At 43.4% G+C, this 23,961-nt stretch overlaps 1 protein-coding gene across 7 annotated transcripts; it reads right to left on the bottom strand.

The window, feature by feature from the left end:
- Positions 1 to 1,456: 1,456 nt before the first annotated feature.
- On the bottom strand, positions 1,457 to 23,832 carry HMGA1 (high mobility group AT-hook 1). 7 transcript variants are annotated; one of them, XM_088674194.1, is made up of 6 exons: positions 23,420 to 23,832; positions 22,555 to 22,641; positions 15,325 to 15,433; positions 12,074 to 12,157; positions 9,102 to 9,152; positions 1,457 to 4,002 (listed from the first exon to the last, which is right to left on the bottom strand). In XM_088674194.1, the coding sequence occupies exons 3-6, from the start codon at positions 15,430 to 15,432 to the stop codon at positions 3,946 to 3,948; spliced, it is 300 nt and encodes a 99-aa protein (XP_088530320.1). In that variant the 5' UTR covers position 15,433; positions 22,555 to 22,641; positions 23,420 to 23,832; the 3' UTR covers positions 1,457 to 3,945. The 7 variants fall into 7 exon arrangements, with proteins under 7 accessions (XP_088530320.1, XP_034978496.1, XP_034978499.1 ...); XM_035122605.3 differs by lacking the exon at positions 22,555 to 22,641; XM_035122608.3 differs by lacking the exon at positions 22,555 to 22,641 and having other exon boundaries at positions 23,204 to 23,495.
- Between the last annotated feature and the right edge of the window lie 129 nt (positions 23,833 to 23,961).

Raw genomic sequence — 23,961 nt, 5'->3', positions numbered from 1 at the left:
GTACACTTCCAAGTGTAGCTTTTTGTCTAAGCTCCTCTAGATCTATTCAACCTATGATCATGCTGCCAGGAATCAATGACTGAACCAGCTCAGAAAAGAATCCCTTTGTAGGCGGCCACCTTCTAATGATCACTTTTGTTTGGGAAACATTAATAGTGGCAGTGGGAGGGCAATCCCTATGGACTTGAGTTCTGCTCTCAGGCAAGTAGCCTTATATGTGCACAGAAATGAAATTCCAATTTAACTTAGCTTTGTGTCGTTACTGGCCATGTGGAAGCCTTATTAGCTACATGAGCATCAGCAGGAGACATTAGCTGGCCCATCTATCATGAGAGGAGTAGGCTATAAGATTCTCAAGTTACTTCAAAGGTGCTGGATTTAGCCTAGTACCCAACAGGAAGTTGTGGCCAGGTGTCTCACCACTTGAGAAAATACGGTTGTTTAGACACTACTGGTGTATGTACTAAGAACAGTAAGGTGGCAGGGCTTACCTAGGGAGTCTATGGCTATTGAATGGGTAGTATACATATAAATCATTTGTGTCTCTGCTTGCTTGCTTGTCTGCTTTTTGCTATGTAGGAATTTTGCCTTTCTGGTTTGGCCCTTAGATACATATATGCATATATATATGTATACACACATTTCATTAACTTCCTCCTTTTCAAATATACATGAGCAGTGTTTACATCTGTCTAAGAAGAAGTGAAGAAGAGTTTGGATTTGATATCCCGCTTTATCACTCCCCGAAGGAGTCTCAAAGCGGCTAACAATCTCCTTTCCCTTCCTCTCCCACAACAAACACTCTGTGAGGCGAGTGAGGCTGAGAGACTTCAGAGAAGTGTGACTAGCCCAAGGCCACCCAGCAGCTGCATGTGGAGGAGCGGAGATGCGAACCCGGTTCCCCAGATTACGAGTCTACCACTCTTAACCACTACACCACACTGGCTCTCAGAGAAGGATGCTGCATACGGTTACAAGCAGTCAGATCCAAACTAGGTTTGCCCTTGAATTGCAATCATATGCAACTGATTTATAACTGAATCCCCATCAGTGGGATTTGAGTCCCAGATATATGTGCACAGATAAGATTGTAGTCTTTCAGGAGGGCTATGACCAGTTTGTTGGAAGGAGGGAAGTACCTGATTTGAGTTAATAAGGCCAGCTATTTCACTGTTAAAGCCATATCAGATTTGGTGGCGCCAAGATGTAAATCTAGTTTATGTTCCAAGTACGCAACAGCAAGACGCAGCCCAATGCTTTTGGGTTCGGAGCAAAAGAAAAGAGTGCCAGATTTGAGGCAGTGCCAAGGCAGGATTCCTTTTTGTGGCTTTTGGGGAAGCTCATTCAAGTTCAGATGCCTGATTTGGCCTGCTGTGTGTAAGCTGTGGTCTCATCTACTCCAGCTTAGAAGGTAGCATTCATAGATGCTCCCGAAACAAAACACAAAAGGGAAGGCTTGAAACATCAAGTGTTTTATTCAAGTAAACTGCAAATAGGAAATCAAGGAATCTTTAGCAATGGATCAGAGATTCATATAGCAGCCTACAAACCACTGCTCACTCCATCCTTCCCCCTCTGCTGTCTGTTCTTGAGTAGTTGAGGCAAGTTAGACATCATAGTTCAGAACTCACATTTGATTTCAGACCCATGGCCTTAATTAGCTGAAAACAGCAAGCGGGGGGGGGGGGGGGAGGACCAACCAACTCTACGTTTTAAGAGGCAGAAATAAAGACTGTCCCTTTCTTCCTATTTCCCTGATACATCAACTATAACCTTGTGAAAATTTGAAACAGACAGGTAGCTGGTTAATGGTAAACAGTGAAGTTTAGTCTCTCCCCTCAACTTCATGCTAACATATAATTTAAGCACCACATTAATCCTCAACTTGGAAATTGAAGAAGTGATTTGTTCTGGCATTGTGCAAATCAGGTTATCCAAGTTTAGAAAGATGTCGATTTCAGCAACAACAGGGCCATTACTGCATATTTCTAGAGCATTTGGGCACAAGAGAGACAGGGCCACTTATTGGACTTGGAAGAGGAAAGACCCAGCAATTTTAAAGAATTATGCAGCAATCTTAAGCTACCCCTTGGATAGAAAGCCCTGAACTAAGATGTTGTCAGGTTATGGGCTATGCATCCAGTCAGCAGCTTCTCTGAGCAACTGCATTATTAAAATCAAAGTATACGCATGTAAGCAACAGATACTAGAACCAAGTTAGGTCCTGGGGACAGGAGTGCAGCGCAGCCTCCAATTTGGACTGCCACCATGGTAATCACACTCATTTCCCAAGCTGAACAAGAAACAATCCGCACAGGAATTTACATGGCATCCCCTGAACAAACTGGTTTGTGGCTGTCAGGAATACTGATCAAGACCAAACGCACACCGAGCTCTTCATCCAGAAGTGCTCTTAAAATTTGAACCAACATTAAAGGCTATCCAATGCAGTCTTCTCTAGCCTTCAAGGATGGGGACCTAAAGAAGCCCACACCTACAGTTTGTCAGAAGTAGCTCACAGTTTTGGATAATATGGTAGGAACCCAATATTCTTTATGGGCAGCTAACAGGAGATCATGGAAATGAGGCCAGTATGCTAAAAAAAAAAAAAGCCTCCCTCTCCCCAATTACTCACCAGTCTGACAAATGTAGTATTTTTTCCCTTTTTAATAGCACAATCATTTTAGAAAGTCAACTCAAACTAAATCATCTATAGTGTAAAACGTCAGTTCCAGAGAAAGAAACCAGACAGAACCTGTTGGAATAATAAAACTTTGTAACCGGTACAGCAGCATCAGAAGCAGCAGCAACAAAACAGCAGCAACTCCATGTTTTAAGAGAATGAAACTTAAAATTATCCAGAGGTAGTTGTGAATGGAGGAAAAAGAAAAAACCTTGAAAGAAAACATGTTGTGGAAAGACAACTGTAACTAAACACACTAACTGTGCTATTTCCAATGGAGAAAATAACCCAAAAAGAGACCCGGGGAAGGGGGGGGGGATTCTGCCATCATGTTTTCCTTGGTCTTGGCGAAGTCTTTGCCGGTTTCAAGAAAGATCAGTAGTCATTCTGTGTGTGCAGAATGACTGAGCACAAAGGGGGGGGAGAAATATTTTGGATGTGGGCTTCCACGTGCAAGACCCCTGTGGAGGAGCTGGGGCTACAAGGGGAGCAGATCGGAGGGGGACTTTTGCAGTTGTTGGAAAGAGCTTTCCAATTGGCAGATGAGAGCCAAACCAAGCCTCCCAACTAATCTTGCCTATAGCAAACCTAAACTGCTTTAGCTCCAAGGCAGCTGACTGGGGCTAGATTGCATTGCTGTTGACTAAAATGCATGGGGCCTACTGTGAGGAGCCATATTATTATTGACGCATAGGAAACAGCATAAAAACCGGCAACAAAACATCCTCTAAAACCATTAACCAGGAAAACGGCAAAAACTTATCATCGGCCTCCATTTCAATGCTTTGGCTCTTTCCAAAATGCTCACTTCCCAGAAAAATGCACACAATGCACAAGGGGAGATCAGGGTTGATAAGGAAAAACTAGACTGCCCCACTCTGTTCAACATGAATAAGTGGTTACTATAAAGATTTATATACTCCTCTCTCTACAAGGAGTGTAATTGAAGAGACAGCCCCCCCCCAAAAAAACACCCTCCCCCAAACAACCAATATATTATAGAACTACATGAACTGGTAGGCTAAAACTTTAACCCTGTCAAATGAGAGGGGAAAACAAGATACATGGGTTCTCCCATTGAACATGACACATCAATCGTGATGGCTGATTTGTCTTACACTGTACTCCAGTGTTGCCGTTTTGACTGAACATTGGGAAAGGTGGGTCAGGAAAGGGGTGAGGATTCTTTGTTCCTTCCTCAGTCCCAGAACTTGACAAGAGACAGGAAAACTGAATTGCGAGGTAGAACCAGTTGACTCTTTTCACTGCTCCTCTTCCGACGACTCCTGGGAGATGTTGACCTCTTCTTCATCCTTCTCCTGTAAAGGAAGAGAAAAAGGATTTGAAGAGTCATTTGGGGATGAGGTATGTGTCTATTGTACTTTGATCAAGACTAATCCACATTGTATCATCACCAAAGCATGTATAAGAGATCAGGCTACCTGCGAGCCAATTCCTCCAATACAGATCACTCTATTTGCTAGTCAAAGATGCGTAGGATTTGGCTGCATCAGACACACTCCCACGCAGTCTTATTCTGGAGCAGCCTTCTGCAACCTGGTGCCCTCCAGCTGTTTTAGATAGCAACGTCCATTATCCCTGACCATTGGGCTAGGATGGCTGGGACCAACAGGAGTTCAAGAACATATGGAGGACACCAGGTTGGAGAAAGTTGCCTTAAAGAACTAAAATGACTACTTTATATAACCCAAAACTGAACTATGGTATTGAAAAGCAGGTGGAGGGCCAATTTACTGCACTCTGGGTCAAATGGAAACCTAAAGGCCATGCTCCCAAGGGAAATGTTCTTCTCCAGCCCTTTAAGTAGAGCAGGCATCCCCAAACTGCGGCCCTCCAGATGTTTTGGCCTACAACTCCCATGATCCCTAGCTAACAGGACCAGTGGCTGGGGAAGATGGGAATTGTAGTCCAAAACATCTGGAGGGCCGAAGTTTGGGGATGCCTGAAGTAGAGCTTTCACAAGTATTCAACTGGCTGACCTCTATATTTCTCCCTGGTCCCACTCCTGTTCCTTCAAGGGAAGCCAATATGAGCACTGTTGCATTTTCAAATCCATGCAGCAGCTAGCTCCTAAGAACACCTGCAGTAAAACTCAATGTCCTCAAAAATTCAGAAAGATGGGCAGAAACTTGTAGAGATCCCCATCCTGCTAGCATTGATGGTATAGTACAATAGCAGACACATCTAGGAACAGGAGGCTTGTATTGGAAGGAATGCTGGAATGGAATGCAGTCTAGCACAGAATGCTCCTTACACTCTCCCCCATTATTTAAAGTCACTCTCTGGCTGTTAATGTATTCCAATACCATGGTACAAACTCTGCATGAAGAGCCTCAGATGTAGTGGTTAGTCAATATATCCAGTCTGCCACAAGGGGGACACAAGCATTAAGAAAGCCATCTAATCCAAACTCGCACTGAATCCACCATTTCTGCCCACTCAATGAGTAGAACCGCTATCCACACCCATCCAACCCTAAAAAGCAATTGTTTGTGTTTGAAGGGAACATATTTCTTCAAGGAGGTCTTTCCCGCCTGCTCTCTTGAAAAGAAAATACCGATGCTGTCAGAATGAGATGAGTCATGGCTGAGTGTGCGTGTGAGTCAGCAACCTCCACTTCCTTGAGTTTCATTCATAAAAATATACATTTAAGCCACTGTGGAATGTGCCTGCCAAGTCTGTACAGCAAGTTCCAGGGCTAGAGACCTCATTTAGCAAAGGAGGAAATGACTGATGCTACTTAACCTCTCTCTGCTTCTTGGAGAGTGGGCTGCTAGCCTAAAACCAGAAAACGTTTGGCAGACTTGCTTAAAGAGAACTGGAATGGCTGCATGCAGGCATTGGACACCTGCAATATAAAATTTAGAGCAACTTAACATCTCTAGCTGATTTTATAGAAAAGCATGCAGCAGCTTTAAGGACAACTGGAACAATCCTTCATGTGTTCCAGCAGCAGCTTTAAGGACAACTGGAACAATCCTTCATGTGTCTTTTTGAAAGAAAGTCCCATTGAGACAATGGGGTTTGCTCCCAGGTAAGAAGGTATAGGGGACTTTTCAGGTTTGCAGTTGCAAGTTCACTGTCACAGTTGTGGGGGGGGGGGGCGGGACCCAATGCTATTATCAGCACAATTGCTATGCCCAGCACATAAAAGTAAAGGGACCCTTGACCATTAGGTCCAGTCGTGACCGACTCTGGGGTTGCGGCACTCATCTCGCGTTATTGGCCAAGGGAGCCGGCATACAGCTTCCAGGTCATGTGGCCAGCATGACAAAGCCGCTTCTGGCGAACCAGAGCAGCACACGGAAACGCCGTTTACCTTCCTGCTGTAGCGGTACCTATTTATCTACTTGCACTTTGACGTGCCCAGCACATAGCTCCCCAATAAAAAATTATGCATTGTCAGTGACATGCAAAAACCTTTAGGAGATGTACATTCCGCACAATCCAGTGTGAACTAGCTAAGCCACAACAAGAAACACCTTCTACTTCTGCATAATCAGACAGACAAAAGCCAAAACAATCACCATCAGATTAAAACAGACTAAAATTTAATGCTGAACCATTAAAATACTAAGATGTTAAATGGCCTGGGATAAGAGGGAGGTCCTTGCCGTTCACCAAAAGCTTTATAGTGAGTGCCGGGTAAGTTTCTTTAGGGAGAACATTCCGCAAATGGGGATCCACTACTAAAAAGCCCCTCTTTTGTGGCCACCCGCCATGCTTCAGAATGAGGGGTCATTTCAAGGAGGGAGATCTTAGGGCAGAGGTAGATACATATGAGAAGAGGTGTTCTCTTAGGTAGCTCTGCAGACTACCCTGTTGGCTTTATTCTCACCTACACAGGGTTGTAGAAAGAATCTCAAAGCCTATGTGCTGTTACCCTCCATCCTTTCAAGAAGAGCATGACAGTAAGAGGAGATCTGCTGGAACAGGCCAAGGTCCATCTAGTCTAGGATTTTCACAGTGGCCAACCGGATGCCCGTGGGAATCCAGAAACGCCTATAACTTCATCTGTAGATTTGAGCTCATGGGCACCCTCAGTCATCTCAGCAGAGTGTCGACTTCAGGCAGAAGAATGTTGCAGTTTAGCGATAGCAGAAGAATCCAAGGTCTCCATTCCTGCGGCCTAAATTGAAAGGCCAGATGCTTTTGTCTGTATTGTTCTATGGCAGCGTCGGAAGGAGGAACAAACAAACAAACAAAAAACCCTCACTGCAATTCTGGTTCCATGTTTTGGAAGGCTGCCTCTGCCTATTAGGAGTGTTTCCAGTCAGCTGCTTCTGGCAGGGTTGCCCTACATTCAGCTCATACTTTGGTGGCTGGGGACAGTTTTGAGCCGCGGCGCCATCAGCTACTTCTAATGCTCGGGGGGTAGGATGGAGAGAGCAGCGCGTTCTGCGCTCGGAAACACAGTGGCACACCTGCCTCTAAATACTTAAAAGCTTTTTTAAAAAAATTAGCAGCAGAAAAAAACGTTGCCGTGTGCCAATATGCTAAAAAGTGCTTTAAAATGCTTAATAAGCATTTTATTAATTATGCCATTGCAGTGAGGTGGTTCTTCAGAACGGGAAACAAGCATTCGTTCCTTTGTCTTTAAACATCCTAGTTACAGAAAAGGGAGTGAAAGACTTATGGCACACATCCTGCAATCCTAATGCCTCTGTCCAAGATACTAAATTGAGGCTTTTGAGCAGATCACAGCTCCATCTCTCCCCTAGCCCTCATATGATACTTAACAATCTATACCTCAACCACTAACCTGATAGGATACATCCACACAGTCCACCCAGCTTTGCTTTCCCAAAACAGAAGCAAGAGGTACCCATAGAAAACAGATGAGAAATCCATTATTTTAGTTTAGCTGTGTCTGAGCAGCAGTGTTGGTCTACCCCAGGCATCCTCAAACTTCGGCCCTCCAGATGTTTTGGACTACAATTCCCATCTTCCCTGACCACTGGTCCTGTTAGCTAGGGATCATGGAAGTTGTAGGCTAAAACATCTGGAGGGCCGCAGTTTGGGGATGCCTGGTCTACCCCCTATCCCCAAAGTAAAATCAACAAAACAACAAGAACCCACTGCAAAAAGGACAGGAGTCCCTATTTGGCATTCAGTGCGACTCCAGAAGTTCCCCATCAAGACAATGGGGTGTATTATTCTACTTCTCACCTTTACAGGCTCAACTGACATCAATATTCCTAAGTTGTATGAGTTCAGAGGTGATTTTGCATGTGCACGCATAAAATCTAAATTTGTATACTTCAGCATAGCCACCCACGTTCATATAAACCACTTTTTTATTTTACAGTGGTCCCATCTCATTTCCAGAGTGACACGAATAGGAAGGGCATAAAACAGAGCTTCAACATTATCAGAAATGAGAAACAGTGTGAAGTTATAGTAAAGTCTGATAAGTGACCGGTCCTAGTAGTACTGCTTACTGCATTTGGAAAATCTTGTTCTGTCTGTGAATGCTTGAAGACAGTCCAGAACACCTTACTGGCTGCAAAATACAGTGGTTACTTAAAACAAGCAAGGCCATATGAAACTGTCTGAAACTCACTCTGCAGGAATGCAAAATGCCACACTTTTAACACCAAAACTATGCCAGCTAATAAAGAACAAGCCACTTCCTCTTACTCAGCTGTGGGCAAGAGGGAGAACACACTAGGAATACTTACAAAATGAAAACATAGCGTGAGGAAGAAGCCCAAATGATGCTTTGCTTAAAAACAGAGTATGTCGAGAAACCCCCAAGCGACCAAAGATAGAAATACCTGCGGGCAGCACAGCCCTTGGGGCTTTCAATATAGTCCCAACAAGCTCCTCCGTGCTGCATAAATAGCTGCCAGGCAAGACTAGGATCTGTTGCTTTGCAGCAGTTTCTCGGGGCCTCAGTTGGACATTACCCCATTTGGCCTCTGAATTCAGAGGGCCACCAAACAAGCTCAAATACAGGGATGCTGCACCCTCTTTGTATCACAGCATTGTTTAACTTGGGCTTTCAACTAAGCTGAAATTAAGCATTTTCTGTTTCCTAGTTAGCAAGATACATATCACTTCCTAGGGACAATAGGAAGAGTATACCAGCCTCCTGCTGACTGTACTGTAGAGGAGTAAGGATATTTGTGTGCGCATGCAGTCACAGGTGAAAGGAACCAAAGGTTCAAAAGCAATAGCAACAGGTAGCACCAAATTAGAAAAGTAACAGAACCACATGGTGTTCAATTTACTATCTCTCCCTATCTAGAGAACCCAGTATTCAGGAACAGATATGGATACCAAGCCTTTAGCTAGCTGCCGTGGCTGGCATCTTGTCTTAAAACAGAAATAGAAAAGTACACGCCATTTCTTCCAGTAGAAGTGTTATTTCTCTTGAACAGAAACAAAAACTTACAGATTTTTTGGGTCGGCCTCGAGGTTTCCTCCCAGGTGTCACAGCAGCTTTCTGGGCAGACAGAATAGAAAGAGGAAAGCTTTAAGGTAACGTACCAAGCCTTTGCCAGACACTCAGACCTATTTCAGACCATTGTTTCAGTCTTTGGATTTTTTTGCTTCTTTCTTAAATACCAACAGCAGTGCAGGTTTCATGTTAACAGCTGGTATTCCTCAGAGAGGAAGCCTTTTGTTCTAGAACAGGGACAAGGAACCTCTAAACCTCCAACTGCTGTTGAACTATAATTCCCACCATCCAGATCAATGACCATGTTGCCCAGGGTTGAATGTTGCAGCTGAACTTCTGGAGGGCCACATGTTTCCAATCCCTGCTCTAGAATATAAAGAAGGTTAGATAGTCTGATTCTTTGTTATTATTTCTTCTACTGTATTATTCTTTTTAAAACCTTTTTTAAATTTTCAGAAGATATACAAAATGCAAATGTTAAGAAACAACCAAAGGGATCCCCCAACTTCAAGAAAGAGGGTCGTATAGTCCAATTCTGATTTAAGTGGAGAATCCTGTAAAAAATCACCTGTACAGTCACCTTGTACAGTGGAAGTGTGAGTGGAGCAGGTGAGTGGGGAACACAGTGGGGGAGAAGACGGCACCTGGTTTGGGGGGCCCTGGCCTGGCAGTGTCTCTTTATATACCAGCCTCCCCCAACCTGGTGCCCTAAAGATGTGGGGATTATAAATCGCATCATCCCTAACCACCAGCCACACTGACTGAGGCTGATGGGGGTTGTAGTCTCAACCATCTGAAGGTCACCTGGTTGGGAGACTGGTGTACACACACACACTGCACATTTGGCGACCTTCACAGCTGCCAAGGAAAATAAAAAAAACAAGACTCTTCAAATGTACTCAAAAAGGAGATATTACAAACATACAAAATCTCATGAATTCTAAGTTAATCTCACAATCAGAGGATGTGACTCATGAGGGCTTTGAACAGTTGGGGCTGGCAGTTGTGTCTCTTGGCTTTTCCTTCTGGGGTCAGTGCCACAAGTCCATCCCTTGCCATCACAGCCATTTCCAAAAGGAGCCATCTGGGCTCCAGCCCCATGACTCAGAAGCATGCAGGATATGAGTCGCGTGTTTTCAAAACAGGTTTAATACCAAAACATACACACACCCCATTCTTGGAAATTTGTGGAAGTATCTTTTCCCCCTGAATATCTTTTATTGATGCTTATTATACACAAAACCTTTAAGAAGGGGCCAACGAAGAAGACTGATGTTTGATCCCTATCATCTTGGACTGACATTTTGACAGATAGGAACCAGCTGGTTCCCAGCTACAAGAGTGATCTAGAACCTGTGACTTTCCAGATGTTGTTGGGGCTACAACTCCCATGAGTCCCATTTTTATATATAATTTTTATTAAATTTTCTGTTTTACATTTTAGAATATTCATTTAAACAACCTTAAAATATCAATGACTTCCCTCCTTCTCTTTCCATGCCCTCAAGTGAGAGGGGAGGAGGGAGCACAGCGGCTGTGGGGAGCCAGGTGCACAACAGGCAGGGGCAACTGTTTCCAGCATTTGCTGGATCCTCCCTTCCCTTTGCATTTATCACTGGAACAGATGGCGAAAGGGCTTGGGTTAAGCTGAGGTGTCCACTGAAATAACCTCTGCAGCCTGGCTGCCAATTCAGGACCAGGCATCTGCTGCTCAAAAGCAGCTGGACACTTAAAAAGATCCTTATTGGTATCTACTTGTGGAAGGGGGGGGGGGAAGGAAGAATAAGCTCTTTTGTGAAGGAGTCCACTGTTTTGGATTTCATACACATAGAAACAGCTGTCAAGTCACCAACTGTGGGGTCATTTACTTCTTATCTTCCCAACCCTCTCCCAGTTTCAACCACATGGCACCCAGTGGCATCAAGACTTTGCTCTCCACCAGCATGGAGAATGCGATGGCCAGGCGCCTGTGACACAGCATCAATGAGGGGTGTGGGGAGAACCCACCCGCACCCCTCAATTCCCATTAAAATAAGCTTTCCCTGTCTTCCTCCTGCACAACGGAATGGGGCATATCCCTTTCCGCTCTTTACAGCCATGCAAACTCCAGCTGCCAGGACAAATGGTCACCACAAACAAATGTCACCAGCTGTTCAGCTAATTCAAAAAGCTTCTGCACACAATAGCTGAGATTTGGATGTATGCAAGATTCTGGTATCCTTCATCTTCCTCCACAAGCCCAACATCCTCTTTTTCGAATTAAGTTTTCAAGGCTGACACAGGGCCAAATGTATGGTCTCTAGTCTCAATGTTTGCAGACACAAGCATTTACAAGGGAGGATTGAGTGCTCAAACACTCCTGCATCTACTGAATCTTCTCTTTCAAAGCCCCCTCCATCCCCAGGAAGAGTTAAAAACTGATTTTTGGGGGGGGGGGGATTTCAGAGGAGAGTTGGTGGGCAGCTGGAGAGGAGTAAGTACTCCACTTCTGATTCTGCCTGCAAATGTTCCCTGTTGTTAGGGAGAACGGGCCAGACTTAGAACCCAACTTTCCTCTTCCGACAGTTTGGTTTGCTGTTAAAATTTCCGGGGATTATATTTTAGTTCAAATGCCCAAACTGAACAGATTGGAAAACATCCCCCGCAAAAAGACAATAAGCAAGAAACCATTGGAGGGGGGGGGGGGAATCCAGAATGAGAACGCTGGAATAACTTTATTAGAACTACAGCTCACCGCTTTGCTATTGTTGTTAGGTCCTAATAAAAGGTATCTCAATAAAACGAGTGTGGGCAGTCTTCCTGTGACTGGCTCATTCTTCCATTGAAAAAGATTTGTTCTTTTTTTGTGTGTCCAGAGAGAACTCCAGATGCAGTTTTAAGAGTCATCTTCAGTTGCGCAGTATAGGAAAGAGTACATGCTGGTGGAAAGGAACTCAAATTTGCTGCCCAGCTTCGAGAATACCTACCCTTCCCTTTGAAGTGGCCTTATTTTTGCTCCCCTTTGGTCTACCGCGTGGTCTCTTGGGTGTTGGTGCCTCAGTGGGTTCTTGCTATAGAAAGAAATAACATTATAGTCAGCAGCCGGCCAATAAAGAGCAGATTAAGTTCCTTCTGATTCCTTCCCAGAAGCCTCAGTGACCGAAGTAAGAAATCCCACAAAACTGCAGCAAAGGTTCTTTTTAAAAAAACAATAACGAGTGTGACATCTACTGGGAAATCACTACAGAGTAATTTCTGGTATTAGTTCATCTCGTTAACAGCTGGAAATGATGCAAAGGCTCACATTACTGTGTTAACACCATACCTACATTATCAGTCTTGGTTTAGGCAATGAAGGTGCCCCATAGCGCTTGAAGCACAGTGCTGGAAGATGCCTCCCTGGTGCGGAGTAGTGTAGGACACACAGATTTTCCTCTCTGTACACTGACCAAGTTGGTGCTTTGCAATGCAGTGAGCACAGCCTTCGACTGCAGAGCTGTTTGCTCTGGGTCCTGCATTTCTTCAGATTTCCCACAATGCATGGTGAAAGGCAAAGATCAACTCAAGACTGCATGATGAATTGGTCACAAGACACATGCACAAGCTTTGTAATTCTTTTGCAGCAGAAAGCACTGCCACTTAAAAAAAACAACTTGGTAGAAGTTTTTTGAATGGGAAGTAGTAGAGGGTGGAAAGAGACAAGCTGCTTCTCTATACAAGCCATGAGATCTTAAGACAAAATCCTTTTCTGTGAGTTCAGGAGAGTATGTTTATTAATTTAGACACCCACCCCAATGCACAAAAGCACAGCCCGGATACCTGGATATTCATTCGTATTTTGTGAATTATATCTCTTCTGTCAAGTTAAGCTTCACACAGCTACTGTTTTTTATTTCCCCGTCACATTCCATTTATAGCTGCGACTAATAGCCAATCAGTAATACAAAACCAGCAGCCCTTTCTTCTCCTTCCCAAGAGTAACAGTCTCATTCAGAGAGCTCAGGCAGATGCAGGGCGGATAAAATTAATGATTTTTAAAAATAAATAAATAAAATCCATTTTCAAATTTAAATCAGATTTTTTTAAATTTAAATTGGATTTTTAAAATAAAATGCTTTTGGAGGAAATTTCCCCCCCTAAAGATAGTTTTCTATTTAAGTTACATTATAGTCCAAAGGCTATTCAACAGGAAATAAGGATTTGTTTTACGTTTTTCTTGTGTGCTAAAACTCAGTCTAAGTTGTTTTTAAACAAATTGTTTCACCACATCAGTTAACAAACATGGATACATATGCTATAATGTTATTGTTTTAGTTAAATAAATTGTTTAAATTGTTATTAAGAAACTTATTATTTTTCTCCTTCCAATAAAATACAGCAGAAAAGTTGTCACAAAATAAACACTTAACTTATTAAACCTCACAATAATTTCATAATTATCTGTCTATGTATTTCTAATAATATAACCAAATCAGTATTTTTAATATAACTGTAAAAACTACTCTGAAAATTTATTATTCCAAAAATGAAATCTTCATCTGATTGTAAATATTAAGATTATACAAGCAAGAATGAGTCTTTCTGTAAAAAAATGATTTAAATCAAGTCTTACTGACTAGTGATTTAAATCGTGATTTAAATCAATTTGATCTAAGTCAAATCCACTCTGAGCAGATGGGAGGAGGAAGATGGCATTGCTGCCTCGGACCAGCTAAAAGAAATGCCAGATGCAGCAGCTAGGTTTTGGTTTTACTTCTTACACATATGACCCACAGCAACAGAGGTCAGGACCCAATATTAGGATGGAAGAAACCACAAAAAGATTTGTTTCACTTCTATCAGAAAATAAATATATTAGAATATGGAGAAAACAGCAGAAGCACAGAAGGATCCAGAAGAGATCAACTCAGTGTTAAAGAGTATTGCCACTCAAAATCAAAATTATGTTTAAGCTCCTGTGGCAGGTAATCAGTTTGATGGGAAAATATTGGCAATTCTTTCAACCCAGCCTTATTTTAACTCCAGCTACGTACAAAAGTCACTCCCGGGGCCAATGCAAGGATGATGGACCTGTGGCCCTCCAGATGTTGGACGAAAGCTCTCATCGCCCCTGACCATTGGCACATTGGAACACATTCTTTTAATATGTTGTGAGCTGCCTTGGGAGGATTAGCCATGAAAAATGGTCAGCTAGAATCCAAGTGAAAAAAATGAAATGCTGGAAAGTGCTGTTGGGAGTTGAGTCCAGCACCATCCGGAGTGGCACATTCCCTCACCCCAGCCCTAATGGAACCCAATTCTAGAAGCATCCATGCATTTAGATGAAAGACACCTTTTCAAACATACTGCAGTGAAAAGGTTAGCGCCATGACTGAGTGACAACTTGCTCCCTTCCCATGCCTGATAATTTACCTGACACACATAGCCCAAGAGGCCTGGAGGAGACAGGGAGGATCAGAGTCATACAGGTGGCACATTTCTTAGAACCTAAGAAAAATAGTACTTTTCGCCACTAGAAAGCCGGCATTAAAAGGTACTGCGGGGCAGGTTTTATAAGCCACTGCACCGACACCAATCAACAATACCCACCGAGAAACCACAGAAAAGGAAGTCAAGAGGGATAGAGGACAGTGAGATCAAAGCACAGAATGATGACCTGAAACGATGAAGGCTTGTGGCAGAAATATTCCTTCAGCCAGAACCTGGTTTAAGACTCGCATAACAGGGGAAGCCATCTCTACAGGGAAACTCAATTTCCCCTAGGATCAGAATAGTTACTGTAAAGTGGCGGGGGGGGGGGGGACGGGACGACCCTGCTGGGATGCAGAAGGCACACAAAGGTAGCAATATCAATTGCAGGTAGGCCAACTATCATTTTGTGGCTCAGATGTCTTCTGAACACATGGTCAGGGAGGACAACATTATGATGATTACATAGTACCAAGAGATACCCAGGTCATGAGATTCTTTCAGGAAGCCATGTCCAAGGTGGAGAGGGGTGGGAGAGAAGTCACTATTTTGATTATTGCCAACATCAGGCAATAATATGCCCTTCTCCCCAGAGGACAATAAAAAGCTGGTGTCCTATTGATCTCCTGCCACATACTGTATCAACAACTTTCCTTTACATGGTAGTAGTGCTCCTCTGCATTTACCATGTTTTAGCTTTTTCTATTGGTAGTCAATGAGAAGTGATAAAGCACAGCTTGCAAAACGTGAAGGGAAGCTTTCTACAAACCAGAGGCTTCTTCCTGGGCCGCCCTCGTCCTCTCTTCTCAGTTACATCCTTGTCCAGTTTGGCAGCCAGGGGCTGGCTCGATTTTGCACTGGATTCACTCATCTTCATTCTTTTAAAAGGCAGAAATAAAAACAAAAGTTACAGTAGGTGAAAACTCCCACAACATAGACCAGCTGTACGCTCGGGGCCAATCCAAAAAGTAGATTTTGTCACACAAACTGGCCACCTCAGGATCATCAGACGGTTACTTATACTGTATTAAAATTGGAATTATCTAGCAGCAAGGGCCCCACTGTTGAAGTCTAGGCACTCTGACACAGCTGAGACCTTGTATAGGAAAAAAAACAACCAAGGAGATTAAGTGTAGACTTTACAATCTGAACACAGCCCGCCCCGCCCCCCTTATGAGTAAAACAGCAAGTAGTATTTTTATTACACTGATCAAAAATCTGATAGACCACCAGTATCAGATAAAGCTGGGGAAGGAATGCAGCTCAGTAGCAGAGTGCATGTCTTGCATGCAAAAGGTTTCAGGTTAAATCCCTGGCATTTCCAGGTAGGGCTGGGGAAAAAACTCCTGTTTGAAACTCTGGAGAGCCACTGCCAGGCAGTGCAGATAATACTGAGCTAGATAAACCAATGGTCTAATTTAGTAAAAGGCAGCTTCCCACGCTCCAGAATCTGGATATGTGGGTCAAATGTTTTATAGAAAGAAATGGGAGCTCTAGAACAGGCCTGCATGACTCAAGACCCATGGACAGATATGGATCTTAGAGAATTCTAGTTGTCTGGAACATGCTTACACCTCTTTGTGACACATTCTGTGGCTCTCATATGCCCATTAACAGCAGGGAGTGGGAAAATGCTTGCATCACTTTTCCTCCCTCCCCTTTAATTCAAAGGCATATGGTAGCACTGTCCTGTTTTTCCAACCAGTTGCAGCTAGGTTGCCATGATTGAGAGCCTGCCTCCATCAGAGAGGCAGTTCACGTTACATTTTTTGGGACTCATCTTAAAATGTAGTGCATGAAACACGTCTGCAAACACACCATACCACTAGATACAAGATCCAGGACTGGTTACAATTCCCTTGACTGTAAACCTGGGTTTGCTACCAGTGGAAACATCTGGACTGGAAGGAGGACTGAATTACTTATGGGCAGCTGTAAAGTTCAGTAGAAGACAGAGCAGAAAAGCACTTGAAGTCTAAAGGAAGAAAGCAGGGGTAGAGATAGGGATATAGAGAGAACTGCGGTAGTGTAAAAAAAATAAGAAAAAGTGATCGGATAGGTAGAAAAGGGGAAGTTAAATAGATCTGGGAATAGAAAGGAGAGAATACAATATAAGGCGCAGAGAAAAAGGCTAAGAGTGGGCTAAAAAGAAAATATGAGGTTACAAGATGACAAAACTTGTTCAGTTCACACAGAAGGGATCCACAGAGTCATTTGAGTTATGTTCATTCATCCTTCCATCTTGCCCTACAAGTATAATTATTATTAACTAATAGCTCATGATATCTTGAGAAAGCAACCACTGACACTCCAGCCATCAAAATGATAATCTCAAGTTTCACGGTCACAACATTACCTTCACAGCTTCCCTCAGCAGTCTGTGCCTCCTTCCTTACCACCATTGTCTTACACTGGAACAATGGGCTCCCATGAGTAATACCAATAAGTATTGTGGAAACAGGCAATTACGATGGGGACTCACGACGCTTTTTGGAACAATGGCCCTTCTCTGTATTCAGCCTCTTAGTATCTTTACAAAGCAGCGATGGGGAACCTGTGTGCCTCCAGATGTTGACGGACTGCAACTCCCATAATAACCCTGACAATTGGCCAGGCTGGCTGGAGCCTCAACAACATCTGGAGGGCCCCAGGTTCCCAACCCCTGATGTAATGCAAGACTCACCTCTACATAATGCAGCAAAGCCCGTTGATTCAAAGGAAGCACTCAGATTTGGAATTGCTTGTCACAGTAAGGAAGTGCCCTAAACTGGAGGTCAGTTCTGCACCCATGCTTGTGCCATTTAGATTAAGATTAGGAACACTTTTTACTGATGATCTCGGGGAAGCTGGATGAGAAGGAATTGATAAGTGTCCCCTTTTCCATCCTATTGTTAGTTGGTCCTAATAATATTGAAGGAAGAGTCAGGCATAAGGCAGGGCTGCTATTTTGAACTAGCCTAGGCTGATTTTTCTCTTGAAGGCCAGAACCCATGCATACACTGTGCCCACTATCACCATGGCAACACCACCTTGCTCTGGGTGGGGCAGGAGTCATACAGAGTTTATTGTGCCCCTGGAAGGAATGAGAAGAGGAAATTATCATGAGATTACTTCTTTGTGTGCTGTAGAGCTAACAGCTTGGGGTAGGGAAGAGAAGATATTTTATTGGGGAAAAGATTTAAACCCTAGTCCCCCAAGTGCTCCTACTCACAGCCTCCGATTTATGATAACGATGAATGTGTCAGGATACAGATCTACTCGTAGGCTTTTGTGTCATTTGGCCCTTAAGCACTCTTCCCCCATCAACTAACTCCTCCTCACCAGGATCAAACAGGGAACACAAATAGGGCCACAGAAATATTGACTACCTGCCTAGCAGTTGCCATGGTGACCCCTTGGACCAGGAGACAGCAACTCCCACACAACAAATACCGGTACCACTGCACCAATCTGAAATGCTACTGGAGGAAGTGCCGGCACTACCCTGCTTCCAGTTCTAGAAGACAGGCACCCCCAACCTCACATTTAGTACTTGGCTGGCTGGACAATCTCATTAGCCAGAGGTTGTTTCTGGGCAACTGAAGTTCAGCACCTGAACAAAAAAAAGAGTAAACATGGAATTCTTCTATGGACCAGAATAGATAGAGCGGCATTATATTCTCTATTCTAATAGCATAGAGAAATTCCCAGCATTTGTACACATTTTGAGCACAGATGTGCTTATCTAGATGCAGGCATACAGATTCTAAGAAGAAAGGAGAAAAAACATTGAGGTGGCAGCAGTTCAGAATGGCAGCCTCCATCATCTTGCTAGAAAAACCCTTATAGGAATACTCTGCTAGAGCAGAGGAAACCCAAACCAGATGAGAGGGTTGTGATGAGATGACCAAGGAGAGTTAGGGCTCTTGGTATGCAGTGGTAAAAGATTTATAGGGGGCGAGAGATTTATAGCAACTGCAGGAAAGGGCTGGGCCAGACCCGAGATCCAGCCACAAAGGAACACATAAACTCGGCTATGCGAAACAAAGGCTGTGTTGTGTATCACCTCCTTTTATTGCTACAGCAAACATGTAAAGAACTCAAGTCATATAATAAAAAATGCCTTACACTAGAGAAATGGAACCTGTGGCCCTGCAGATGTTGTTGGACTACAACTGCTGTCACCCCTGACCACTGGCCAGGGTTGATGGGAGTTGTTATCTAGAGGGCCACATTATGTCTTCAGTTGATCCTTAGTCTACAGCAAGGGTAACGTGAGATGGACATCTTGGGGTTCTCCTCATGTGAAGGTTTGAAGAATGTGACTATTAAATCTATGAACTTTTGAACAGGATTCGCAAACTCAGGTAAAGCTGTACAGTAGTACCTCAGTTTAAGAACGATTTGGTTTACAAACTCTGCAAAACCGGAAAGAGTGTCTTGTTTTGAGAACTTTACCTTGGTCTAAGAATGGAATCTGAACGGTGGAAGGGCACCGGCGGTGGGAGGCCTCATTAGGGAAAGCACGCCTTGGTTTAAGAATGGTTTTGGTTTATGAACAGACTTCCGGAACGGATTAAGTTCGTAAACCGAGGTACCACTGTATTGCCATTCATTCATTCATTCATTCAAAGCTGTATTGCACTTTCCAAGCTCCACCTGTAGCTGTCTATGGAAGACCAACTTTTACATTTTGACTCTTATTCCCAAGTGTATAGCAAGCAGATAAAAAGGCTCCAACTATAGTAAAGCTAAGATTATGTTAATGAAACCGTCCTCACAGCTTGTAAACTAAAACGTTGACAGAGGTCCATTTTCTGACCGTTACATTTATTTTTAAACTGCAGAAATATCCTTATCTGCCCATTATAAGGGCTTTTACACGGCTGCTAAGTGTTATTTCAGGACTTGGAATTGGCAGCTTGCAGGATGTAGATATTTCTAGGAATAATGTTTAAAAATAAAACTCTACCCTTGACAGACACACAAACATTGAACACATAGTCTTTTTACAAATATGTAAATTGACTCATGTTCATTTGTGGAAGTGACTCATTAGTTTAAAAACATCCTCAAGATTGTTGTATGTGGGGGTTTTTTTTAACAAAAAGCCACCGACTCATATAAACACTCTTTTAAAACTTTAAATATTTAAAAGGCACTTTATGACTGCAATTCTATGAAACCTTATTATGGAGAAGTCCTACTGAAATTAGTGGGACACTTTTGAGTAAGCTAGTTCAGGGTTGCACTTAAAGTATTTGCTTTCAGAAACTCAAATATGTCAAGATCATTGCAGAGTTATGGGTTTCAGTGCAGATAAATAGATCTGCTCACCAGAGACTAAACCACTAAACTAAACCACTGCCATCAGATCACATTCTGGAAGCATCAATACATCGGAAGCATAACACTCAAAACAGAGCATGTTCGGCTTCCAAAAAAACTTCGCAAACCGGAACACTTACTTCCGGGTTTGCAGTGTTTGGGTTCCAAGTTGTTTGAGTACCAAGGCATTTGAGAACCAAGGTACAGTACCACTGTAACAAAAAAACTTCGCATACAAGCCGGACATAGAAATATAGTGATGAAGTTTATCTAAGAAAATGAACTCTGGTCTTTTGTGAACCTCTCCTGTAAGGAGTAAGTGGTCTGAAGATTTTGTCAGTTCTTAATGAGAACATAACTATATTTATTATTTTTCTGTTGACAAACATTTCTGTCAACAGAAAACTAAATGTAATTGGGAGAGCATTCTAGTGTCATGCTACCACCACAGAAAAGGCCTTGTCTCTTGTGCTCATAGTATCAAATTTCCTGAAATGATCGAAGTATATGGAAAGTACTAAGAACTCCAGAACCTCCCAGTGTCCCTATTTTTAGAGAAGCCAAACAGTATAATTGTCATTATGAAATTGGATGTTCCTATTTTCAATGGAGAAATGTTGGAGAGTATGCAACTGATAGTAATTTCTTTTGCAGAGAATCCATTTGTTTGTGTATATGTCTGTCTAGTGCCCATGTGATTCAGGTAGAACTACAAATTCACTGCCAGCAATATTATCAGTTAGTCAGTTAAAATAAGATGGTACAAATAACTGCAAGTGAGAAGTGTTATCCAGATTTCTAGCATGACACGCTCATATCACAGTTATTGAGTTGAACTGCAAAAGCTAGTGATATTCCGATTTGTTTCAAATAGGTAATTCTCTAGGAGAGAAAGCAAGGACTCATTTAAAGTCAGGAAACAAAGTTCTAGAGGCAACTGGATGATCTATCAGAAACAGGACAGTAAGCTCTCTGGTTTCTACCTTACGTCTCAACAAGCACAGTTGTCCATGGGATATAGACTAACAACTAGATTAGTAAGACTGGGGTGGCTCAATTGGTATAGCATGGGACATTTAATCTCAGGGTCGTGGGCTTAAGACCAATGTTGGACAAAAGATTCCTTCATTGCAGTGGGTTGGACTAGATGCTCCTTGTGGTCCCTTCTGATTCTATGACTTGGTAAAATGATTTTTATTTATTTCTGCACTAAATACCAATATGCCAATTCTTTACTAACGGCACCCCACAAATAGAGTTGCCTTTGGGACCGCAAGCAAACCACATATCTCTCAGACCTGTTTTCAACATGGACTGTCAACATGTCTCCTACCAATTTAGGATTACATTTATTTTATAAAATTGACCATTTAAAAAAAAGACAAAGAAGGTGCTAGCTAGTGCCAGGTCACACCATCCTCCTATCCACAAATCTCTGCATCCCTGGAGGCGAGAGAGAGCCACTTCCGCTCCAAAGGAAGTTGAAATGCCAGCAGCAGCCACAACCTGCCACCCTAAGGAACAACAATCCTCTGTTGTTCTTCCAACACACAAACCTGCCGATTCCACTCCCAGGTTCCCACGCCCCCTGGATGTGGTAATAGTTCACTTGCGCCATTAACTACTTTGCTTCTCTCTGCTTAACAGCCAAAATAAGTTTTGAAAGGCAAATGGTTGCTTAAACCCAGAACTCTTCAAGCCCAAGATGGCTGGCCCGATTCCAAACAGCGTGGCGTCCCGGGGACATCTCTAAGGGATGGGTCCGTTTCTTACAACATGCTGGGGAACACACACACACACAACTAAAACCGAGAACTTGAAGAGCCTGTTTGATTGAAGAGGGCAGGAGGTTTTCCAAGGGGATTCTTTGAAGCCCCGGATGGTGGGCTTTCAAAAGCAAAGCAACTTACTCTGCTTAAAACTAGCACAATAAAAGGAAGTGATAAGGGGTGGTGAGGAGGAGGTGCTGCTGAGTTTGAAGCCATACAGAAAGGGTAACAACCCGAGACTATAGCCGTCCTGCAGAGATCATAAATCCAGCCCCAGGAAGCCTAGATTTCATAGGTGAAGGGTGGTCTCCCTCGTCAAAAGGAAGCATGGGGTAAAGAATTCCTTTAAACTGTGCAGGAGGCTTTCTGGGACAGGAAAGGGAGAGGGAGGCTGATCTTGAACAGTTACGGCTCCTCCACCTCCGTTACCGATATCAAACATGTCTTAAAACAAAGTGAAAGGATAGTTGGGGGGGGGTGCACCCACAAAATCTCAAAGAGTTAGATGCAATGCTGAGCTTTTTTTCTCTCTCCACACTGCCCCCTCCCCACGGTTTAACCTCACTTGAACTATGAGTTAGCCAAGCAGCAGTATTAAGCCGGCCGGTCACACCGCTTTAATACTGGGCGCATTTTTAAAATTATACTCCCCCAGTATTTCGAAAGTGAGCAATCCACCGACTAAGATAGGCAGATACAGCAAGAGCATGCAATTAAAAGGGAGACGGGTGCCCCCTTGCACCGAACTGAAGTCACACACATTCATGGGCAGAAGAAGCGTGGAACCCCCAACAATAGCAAACCAGTTGCTCAGGAATGCAAGCAGGAAACTATATAGGCTGTAAAACGCCTTTTTATAAGAGAGAGAGAGAGAGAGAGAGAGAGAAGCAACCCCACCAAGCAGAAAGCGTAATCAAACCTACCAGCCGTTTTTTGACACTTGCAATATTATCGCTCTGATTATCATACCGATTCTCTTTAAATGGAAAGGAATAGCCTGGGATCTGCCCCTTTAAAAAAGAGCGGAAGGGGGTGTTTCTAGTTAGCTCAATGCACTACCTGCTATTTGCACACACACACACACAATTTCCAGATCTGCATGTCTATTGGAAGAAATATATTGCAAGAAAAGAAGAAAAATTATTAAGTGGAGGAAAGTAGTGTCGCGCGATTTGAAAACGAAACAGCCCCGCGTGCGAGAAAGAGGAGGGGGGGGGCAGGGCAACCTGAAACACCAGCCGCCACAGCGTAGCGGAGCATTGCAGAAGCGAGCAAGTTGTGAGAGGCAACCCGGAGCCGATCGCAACCTTCCAGGCAAAGCATTTCCAACCTTCACCTCCTCTCTTTCCGCACTGAGCCGGGGTGGGGGGAGGCGGGCAGGAGAAATCGCATCCATCACACCGAGACCCGGCAAGCCACCCACCCCCGAAAGAAAACAGAACCAAGTGCCCTGGGATTTCGCATTAAAGGCAGGAGTGCTTCACAGAATCGCACCCAGCCATCTAAAAAATACAAGGCCACTTTGCCTCTCCCAACCCAGCAAGCTTCGCCAAGAATCCCCCCACTACTTACATATCCCTCCTCCACTCGCAAAGCACGATGAGAATAAAAGGCAGGAGGGTGCATTATTCCGCATGCCTTACTTGCTTCCTATTGCAAATTCCGAGCACACACAGAATCCCTCTTTTTTGTAAATTAAAAATGACTTTGCAAAACGCAGTTATAAATTTTGCAAATGCTAATAAAATAAACCCAAACTTTCCCCCCCTTTAGAAATCAGAAACTTACAATTGCTCTTATTCGCGAATCTGTGTGTGTTTTTCCTTGTGTGTTGTGATGAAATTAAAATAAACCCCCCCTTCTGGCTGCTGATGGTTGCAAATGCAGATCTGAAGCAGAAGGCAGAGAGACTCGCACGGGGTGGGGGGGGGGGAGATAAAGAGAGAGAGCGCGAGAGCAGACAGGCCCCCTCTTATTTATATAAATTTAAAAAAATGTTCTAAGAGGAAGGAAGCTGGGTCAAAATCATTTGCAGAATTTCAAATAATAAAAAATGGAAATGGAAAAAGGAAGGGGAGGGGAAAAAAATACCCCTCTAAGTCTCACTGGAGAGAATCCAGAAGCTAAAAATAGCAAAATCACACTCCAAATTAAATAAGGGCAGGCTGGCTAAGGGGAGCTTAGACCTTCCAATGGAAGAGGAGAGAGAGAAGAGAGGAGAGAGAGAGAGGAGAGAGAGAGAGAGGGTAAAGGGGAGGGGGCGGAGCCATTCGGAGACTGCATCATCACCTGTGGGTGGAGGAAATGTAAAGAAAGCAGCAAGGGTGATT

The sequence above is a fragment of the Zootoca vivipara genome, chromosome 7 (genome assembly GCF_965207765.1).
Source record: "Zootoca vivipara chromosome 7, rZooViv2.hap1.1, whole genome shotgun sequence".
In the NCBI taxonomy this organism is placed as follows: domain Eukaryota; kingdom Metazoa; phylum Chordata; class Lepidosauria; order Squamata; family Lacertidae; genus Zootoca; species Zootoca vivipara.
This window is presented reverse-complemented; position numbering and strand designations above follow the sequence as displayed.